The 7,931-nt window shown below is 43.1% G+C and overlaps 1 protein-coding gene across 1 annotated transcript; it reads left to right on the top strand.

Moving 5' to 3' along the window:
- Positions 1–707: 707 nt before the first annotated feature.
- On the top strand, positions 708–4,415 carry LOC110954403 (homeobox protein DBX1-like). Its single transcript, XM_051940454.1, has 4 exons — positions 708–1,083; positions 3,128–3,510; positions 3,596–3,721; positions 4,041–4,415. Exons 1-4 carry the CDS (start codon positions 708–710, stop codon positions 4,413–4,415), a joined length of 1,260 nt encoding a protein of 419 aa, XP_051796414.1.
- Positions 4,416–7,931: the final 3,516 nt, after the last annotated feature.

Raw genomic sequence — 7,931 nt, 5'->3', positions numbered from 1 at the left:
CAACAGTGATTCCACTGAAAACCAATCTGCAATCTCTCAGGGCATAGTTCTTAAAAACACCAGATGATTCTGATGCACCTGTATACATCATCAGTAATGTAACCTGGGGTCATAGGGTGTTTCGGGTCTTTCAACATTAGACACCCTCGCCCAGGCGACCCAGCTGCGGTTGATCAAGCCGCAGCTTGTGTGTGTACAGGGAGTATTTGCTTCCCCCCAGTGTTCTCCTCTCCGGATCCAGAGCCATCTCGAAGCTTTCTCCGCTGCTTCGGTGATGTTCTTGATGGCTCTGCTCCTTGCCATTCCCGTGATGCCCAAGGCACTTAAGGCTTTGTGGAGAGATTGTGCCCGGGGAACTTCAGCTGCTCCTCTAGGTCTACGCAGCATAGAAATGCTAATGACATGCACACTTCCCGTCTCACCCTCTATACATGCCTACCTGTATAGAGGGTGAGACAGGCTCGTAGAGTGGATTACACGGACTCAGATGAGGACTCTCACCTCCATCCTGTGGCCACACCCACACAGGCCCTTAAAAACAGCAGATGTGAGGCTGCCCGGTGTATTTGAATCGCAACCAGGTCCGTTTGTTTGACCTGGACGGATGCAAAACCTTTTACTGCAAGCTCCGTTTTCAGTAATTCTTCACTCTGCTTTTGTTTTATTTGTTTCTGAGTGTAGTTTCATCGCGTGAACCCACCAGAGCCATGGAAGATTGGAAGAAAAACTACAACCACAACCCTCCTTTTCATGCCTACGAAATGTACCCGGCCGGGTCCGAGCAGAACGGCAACCTGACCAGCTGGGGCGAAGGCACATTCAGCGGCCCGAGCCACTACAACGCCGGGATACCACCGGCCTGCTACTCCGCCGGCAACACCGTCAATACCAAGGCCGAGTCTGCGCCTCCCACCCCGGAGAAGAATGCCGTTAACGTTCACTGCCACTACCAGGGCTCCGGGCTTGTGTATTTCGGGGAGTCCCAGACCGGCGGCCTGCTGCTGGCCGGATCCCAGCCGGCAGCGTACGAAGCCCGGAAGAACGAGGTGGAACGGCCCGGGAGCGACACGGGAACTTCACCAGGTATGTAAATATCGGCAGCCAACTTACGTTTATGTTGTTGTAAGGCCGCGTATCATTACTTGCTTGTCCACTTCCGATTTCATCATGGAGAGTCGACTTTGAACTCCAGATAAGCCCCATTTTGGATTTCAAATGTCCCGCCAGTGAATGACAAAAACAAACTGGCGACATCTATGGGGTATTATTGTAGCAAAACTAGTTCGGTTTCACAATTGGCTGTTTTATTTTCACGTGACTTTTGCTACACTTCTGCCGTGACTGAGATTCGTATGTGAAAAATGTATGGGTTTGAGCTCCCTGACCTCAGGCTCACGGGCTCGTCCATGGTGGCTGCCTGCCGCTCTGTTGCCCTGTACCTCGGCAGTTCCCGCCGTCTGCAAGCTTCAGTCGGTGCTATGTCTCAGGTGGCCGTCACCCGGGGGATAACCTCGAGCCGATCAAAGGAACCATAACTGATTTAATAATCCATTCGCAGTTTCACTGTACCGGCCGTGTGTACTTAGTAGTGATGTTACGCTGGACACAGTGCCGAGCTTTTGAAGCGGAAGTGTTCCTTTGCTTCAGCACGCCCACAATCACGTGACTATCGAGAGCGAGGCCTCGTTACGTCACATCGCGTGTCGCGGTGCTTCGCGCCAACTTTGAAGGGGTGGGACATTTCAATTTGTCCAGGTCATACGGGTTTGATTCACTTATCAAATTGTGGGTTTTTGAGAGGAGATTATGCTAGTGCATTTGCCATTTGTCATTTTGAGAGACGTTAGGGAGAGTATACATTTGGTTAGAATTTAGTTTAGATATATCTAGTTGCAATAAATACATTAAATAACACACGGATACATATGCATAGATTCACACATACACAACACACATGCATTCATAGAAACACACTACACATATATGCACACAAACATACATATATAACATTTTAAAATATTTATTGCAAGTACAAAGCAGTGTGAGACAAGCAGTCCTGAGGCTTTTTCAGTTTTTTCCACTTAGATGCAGTTCTGACACAGGACCAGCAGATGTCACTCTTCTGGTTGTGTCAAATGCTTCGAAGCAATGTGTCATTCTTGAACCAGATGTGTCAAAGTGGTTCATTGCTTCATGAAGCTTCGATTTCACCATCACTAGTACTTAGACTTGCATGGCTTAATCTTTGAGACAAGCATATGCTACATACAGGATCAACCAGGTAGCCCAGACGGGATGAGCATGCAGCGCACGCCTGAGCGTAGAGCTGGGTGGCGGCTTTTGAAGATTCCGGTTCGCATTGACAAATCTCACTTCACATAGACAAATTCTTTTACACATTGACAAATCTCACTTTGGACACATGGATTGAAATACAGACAGACAACTCTCGATTCGCATTGACAAGTAGTTTTGCTACAATAATACCCTCATAACATCTAGCGACTGCGTTTCAAAGTGGAAAACAAAACACTGGCACCTGAAGATATTTATATATTTTGATTTTTCTGAAGGTTTCCTCAGTGGAGTTTATCTTTTATCACCAGATTCTATTTTTGTATGCATGCATTTAATGTGTCTTAGTGTTTTCTTTGCGCTTGGTGAGACAAGCTGTGTCCAAATTGGATATATTCTTTGTCTTACATAATATTTGAGACCATTTTAAGACCCGATGCAGATCAGATGGGGAGGCACTTGAAAGCATTCCTTTTGAAATAATGTATTCTTCATTTTGAGTGCACAATATTACAGTAATGTATATAATATTTAGGCACTTCTTTTAAATTGATTGTTGAGCAGTCGTAGTAATATGACTGCTTGTCACATCATGCAGCACTGTTTTTTTTTCAAAATTAAGAAGATCAAGGCAAATGGGACAGGTGCCTTCTTTGTAACGAGTATGTCCAAAAGTATAGGACGATGTTAGGATGAGGCGTCAGCTGGTCTATGACGTCCAGTAGCTGATGTCACATAAGAAGTCTTTGGAAGTTGGCTTTTCTTCTCTATAAAAACAGTCTTCTGTGACCATGTCATATCACTCATTTGTCCTCTGTGTTTTCTCACTCAGAGTCCTGGAGCTCCAGCAGCAGCAGCAAGGAGGGGAGCCTCTCCCTGGCAGACCCTGCTACATGGGTCAAGAAAGACCTTCTTGAAGAGGTCAGCAGAAAGAGTCCCGATGCCAACAGGACCATCTCCTGCTCCCTGACAGAGGAGTCAAAAGTGTTGGCCACAACTGAAGGTGAGGCCACCAACAACGACACCTCTGCACCACCTTTAACTGACCCAAAGAAGCAAGGCGCAGCCGGCGTAAACAATCCTAAAGGAAAGGTCCGGACAGCCTTCTCAGAGAGGCAGATGAGCACACTTGTCCAGCATTTCACTGTGCACAAGTACCTCACCCCGTCTGAGATGAAGAGCCTGGCCGAGCTGACAGGTCTGACCTACAAACAGGTGAGTGATTTATGAGGTATAATGGGTGACAAGCAAAACAAAAGCTAATGTGCAGTTTCTGATCAGCTGCCATTCTGTGTTGAAGGTGAAGACTTGGTTTCAGAACCGAAGGATGAAGCTGAGGAGACACCAGAAGGACACCATCTGGGCGTCAGAGCGCTGTTCTGTCAAGGAAAACATTTACTCCAACATGCCCTCTCATATGCCACCAGTAAGTAGCTCTCATTTTTTGCAGCATTACTATATATGTGCAATTTATATGTTAATTCTGTCATATTATTTGAATGATTTTGTTGCTGAATTACATGGAAATAGTCAAAATTGGACTGTCTTGCCCAAGTTCCTTGTTAACTAAGAGCAAAGAAAAAGCGGTTTGGACATAGAGTAAGACATCTGTAATGGAGGCCTAACCAAAGTCTGGTTATGGCCTTAAAGGCTTGACGAAGCAATACTGTCATCATAGACTACATAAATGAGATACTATGACTGAATTTGGCATTAATTTGAACTACCTCTTGTTTGTGTTTCAGTATCAGGGAGAGGCACGCCCTCCGCTCAGGGAGCATTTCAACCAGCACATGATGGAGGCGACCTTCAATAAGACGACTCCACAGAACCTGCCCTTCCTTATGGCTGCTGTGGGCTCTGCTGCTGGATCTCCCTGGTATCCCTCCTGGTCCTCTACTTCACCGCAGGCCGCAGTGCCCAACACGTCCCAGGTGACCGGCTGGTCCATGACACCAGGTGTCAGTCATTATGTTTACAATCCCGGCACGTTCAACCTGGGTGGTGTCAACGTTGTGAACAACGTTGGGCACAACCCAAGCTTTGAAAGCAAAGATGGAGAGCCTATTGGCCAGAGCACCATGAATGCTGCTGCCATAGTACACAACGGCGGCCTGTAGTCGATGTTTGAGCTGATCATTTTATGAGTTTTTTCATAAATGTTTTGTAATGCCTGTGGTTTGATTAACCTCTTGCTTGCTGAATTTAGTTGTAGCTGATGTCAGTTTTTGTCAGGCTGGCTTTTTATGTGCCTTATTCCTACAAGTGTTAAAGGGTTTTACTTTATATATGCACGTTTTTAATGTGTATTGGTGTCTTCATTGTGATTGGTGATACCAGATGTCCAAGTTGGCTGCATTCTCTGTAACACATAATTCTCTGAACAGTTTTAAGGCAAAGTACTGATTGAGATCTGATGTGGAGACATTTCAAAGCATTTTTCTAGGAATACATATTTGATTTGGCAAATTAAAAAAATCTCTTTGTTCCATTTACCATATATCCTTGCTTCATAATTTTGATGTCTTCTGTATGTATCTACAATGTAAAAAGGAATAAAAATAAAGAAAAAACATTGAAAGACCAAACTTTTGACTGGTGCTGTATGTTTAGAAGTGCAGGCAAATTTTTTAGGATAAGGAGTCAGTTGGTCTATGAGGTCCAGGAACGGTTGTCCCAAAAGAAATGCCAGGAAGTCCTTTGCTGACAATGTTGTATTAAAAGCATTTTATTGAAAAGACTGTATTTACATCAGAACCAAAATCACAGTCAATGGTGACCATAGAATACAATTACAATATTGCTCCCATCACCATTATTTTGCAACAGTTCTTCGATCTACAAGACATCGTTCCTTTATTGATGGCAGGTCCACATGAAGCTAAATGGGGCCAGTGCAAAAAGAAAAACGTTGTATTTTAACAGGCTGCCACAATCATGTGTGGGGTAGTATAAGTGCAAGTAGTAACACTTGCACTGCTGCATCATCAGAACTACAGTATGAGTGAGCTTTCTCAGCAGGGGACCAGTGTAATGTGGGAAATATAGAACATACAGCTCCTGCCCAGCCTTGATAGACCATGACTTGGGTAACGGAGTAGATGACGCCACACAGAAGCTTCACCAGGCTTCTTCCTAACCAGTAAGTTGGCTGGAGTGGGCATCAAATAAAAATTGGAATCATCATTGAAAAGAGCCTTAGTCCAATCATCAACAGTCAAGCTCTATTTCTAGTTTGGTAGAACCATGTTGGGCTTGTTTTTTCTTGGTGTAATGAATGGCTGTCTTGGAGATCTTCAGTTTCTTCGCTACTTGTCTCTCACTCATGCCAATTTCCAGAAGGACCAAGATGGCTGCCTTTGTGGCTTCACATAATAATTCAGTTTTAGGCATTATGTGAAAGCTGACGACTTCTGAGTTGTGCTATGGCTTGAATGTCAGCAGGAAACCACTCTAGGCCTTTGCATGTGCAGTGCTGCTGATGACATGAAATGGCCTCTTAGTTACCCTGTGAATACAATGAAGCTTAAGCATGTCAGATAGGACATAAAATACTCTTATATACCAGGGAATACAATGAAGCCAGAGGATGTTAAATAAGATGTAATAAGACAAGTATTATGGAATCAGTTGCATTTTTTGTCATGTTCGTTGCGTTCTTCAGGTAATGAACCTTTAGTTGTACCGGGCATTAAAATGAACAAGAAACTGAAGAAGACAAGGGAGGTCTAATGATTTTTTCTTTGATTGTAGTTATGGACTTGTTGTCTCACTACTTGTTTTCTTAGCATCCATAATACACATATTCAACACTTTAAGTTGTATTTATTAAATTATTGAGTTTTGATTTGACTGTGGGCTGCACAGTGGTATAGTGGTTAGCACTTTCACCTTCCAGCAAGAAGATCCCCAGTTCAAATCCCAGCCTGGGCCTGGGATCTTTCTGCATGGAGTTTGCATGTTCTCCCTGTGCATGCATGTGTTTTCTCTGGGCACTCCGGCTTCCTCCCACAGTCCAAAAATATGCTGAGGTTAATTGATTATTCTAAATTGCCCGTAGGTGTGAATGTGAGTGTGGTTGTTTGTCTGTATATGTAGCCCTGCGACAGACTGGTGACCTGTCCAGGGTGTCCCCGTCCTTCGACCGAGTCAGCTGGGATAGGCTCCAGCACCCCCTGCGACCCTAGTGAGGATAAAGCGGTGTATAGAGAATGGATGGCTGGATACTGTGTTTTTTTAATAAATTGCATATTTTATCTTCGGTTGTCATGGTGAGAAGAATATCATTCTTTTATAAGTCTTGAAACCGATTTTATTCGATTCCTTGACCCCAAAAATGTACAATTTGACACCAAGTTTGCCATTATAGCTATAACAGAAGCAAAGATATGGGCCTCTCAAGGATGGTTGGAGGCCATTTTTAAAATCAAAGCATGATCTCACTTGTGTCTTAGGATAAATTTACTTTTATGACACTAAGGTACTTCAATACCAAAGGGGACCTTTGGATCATGATTTGAAGTCAAAAGTTGATTAACCTCTCTACTAAAACGTTCTTTAGAACCCATCTGGGTCAGACTCCAATGGGCTGGAGAACCGGACACATTAGACGGAGAGCTGAGGAGGGGGTAGGGAGTCTAGTGATCCTCTGAAGATCAATTATTAATTTAGTTGGTCCTATAGGGGGATTTACTGGGTCTCTCTCCTCCCTCTACCCTTTGGGGTTTTCTCAATATATATATATACAGAAAACAATCATTTAGTTTTATCTTACAGATTGTCCCTGTTTTTTTAATAGAAAATACAAATATTTAAAACAAGAAAAGCACTCAGAGCGCAGTACTCCACCAAGGCTGCTCAGCTGTTATATAGTTTCCGAGCCAGTCAGGTCTTTCTTTCTCTTGATTCCCAAAAAATAAAACCAGCGATCCATTCAGAATTCCAGTTAGGAAAATGGGGCTATCATGCTTGGAAGATGGGGATGCTATTCCAAACACTGTGGGGTTGGAACAGATCAGCTTACACTGGAGAAAAGGACACGACTTATGGGACCCAACGGGGATATATTCTATATTCTGACATAGTGTTCACTTGTTGACACTGCGCTGCTATCTGACAATGATATAGAAATCTTTGACAGCTCTGTAGATCCAGACTATAAGCTGTATCACTGCCAAAATCTAATCAGGTGGTCCTTGTGTCATTTCCGACCTTCCCTTAAAAGGTCATTCGCATCCATTGGTCCATTTTTGAGTAATGTTGTGCACAGATGGACTAACAGACAAATGTACGTGGATCGTTACATAACTCCACCACATTCCTTGGCGAAGTGGATATCTGGTCCAATCACAGACAAATGTATTTATTTACATGTTAACATACACAACAATTAATTTTTATTTTTCTTCTAAAATGTGTAGTTATACAATTACATTGTTTTATTGCATTTATATCAGCTAAAAATCTCATAATTTTACAGATATTTAACAATATTTTCACAGTTTTAAGACATTACAGTATTCCATATCTTTAATGTGCAGCACAAGTGTCAAATTTTCACTTTTTTAATACATTTTGTTTGTTTGTTCTATAGTGAAGAGTTAGATGACAATTCTTGTAGAAGCAAAGTTTTTCAA

Source organism: Acanthochromis polyacanthus, chromosome 20 (assembly GCF_021347895.1).
Source record: "Acanthochromis polyacanthus isolate Apoly-LR-REF ecotype Palm Island chromosome 20, KAUST_Apoly_ChrSc, whole genome shotgun sequence".
NCBI lineage: Eukaryota > Metazoa > Chordata > Actinopteri > Pomacentridae > Acanthochromis > Acanthochromis polyacanthus.
This window is presented reverse-complemented; position numbering and strand designations above follow the sequence as displayed.

Excerpts from the sequence above, each read along its gene's own strand:
- LOC110954403 (XM_051940454.1), top strand. The coding sequence starts at position 708 with ATGGAAGATTGGAAGAAAAACTACAACCACAACCCTCCTTTTCATGCC. Across the intron at positions 3,511-3,595 it reads CAGGTCTGACCTACAAACAG|GTGAAGACTTGGTTTCAGAA; the intron begins GTGAGTGATTTA and ends TCTGTGTTGAAG. Across the intron at positions 3,722-4,040 it reads TGCCCTCTCATATGCCACCA|TATCAGGGAGAGGCACGCCC; the intron begins GTAAGTAGCTCT and ends TTTGTGTTTCAG.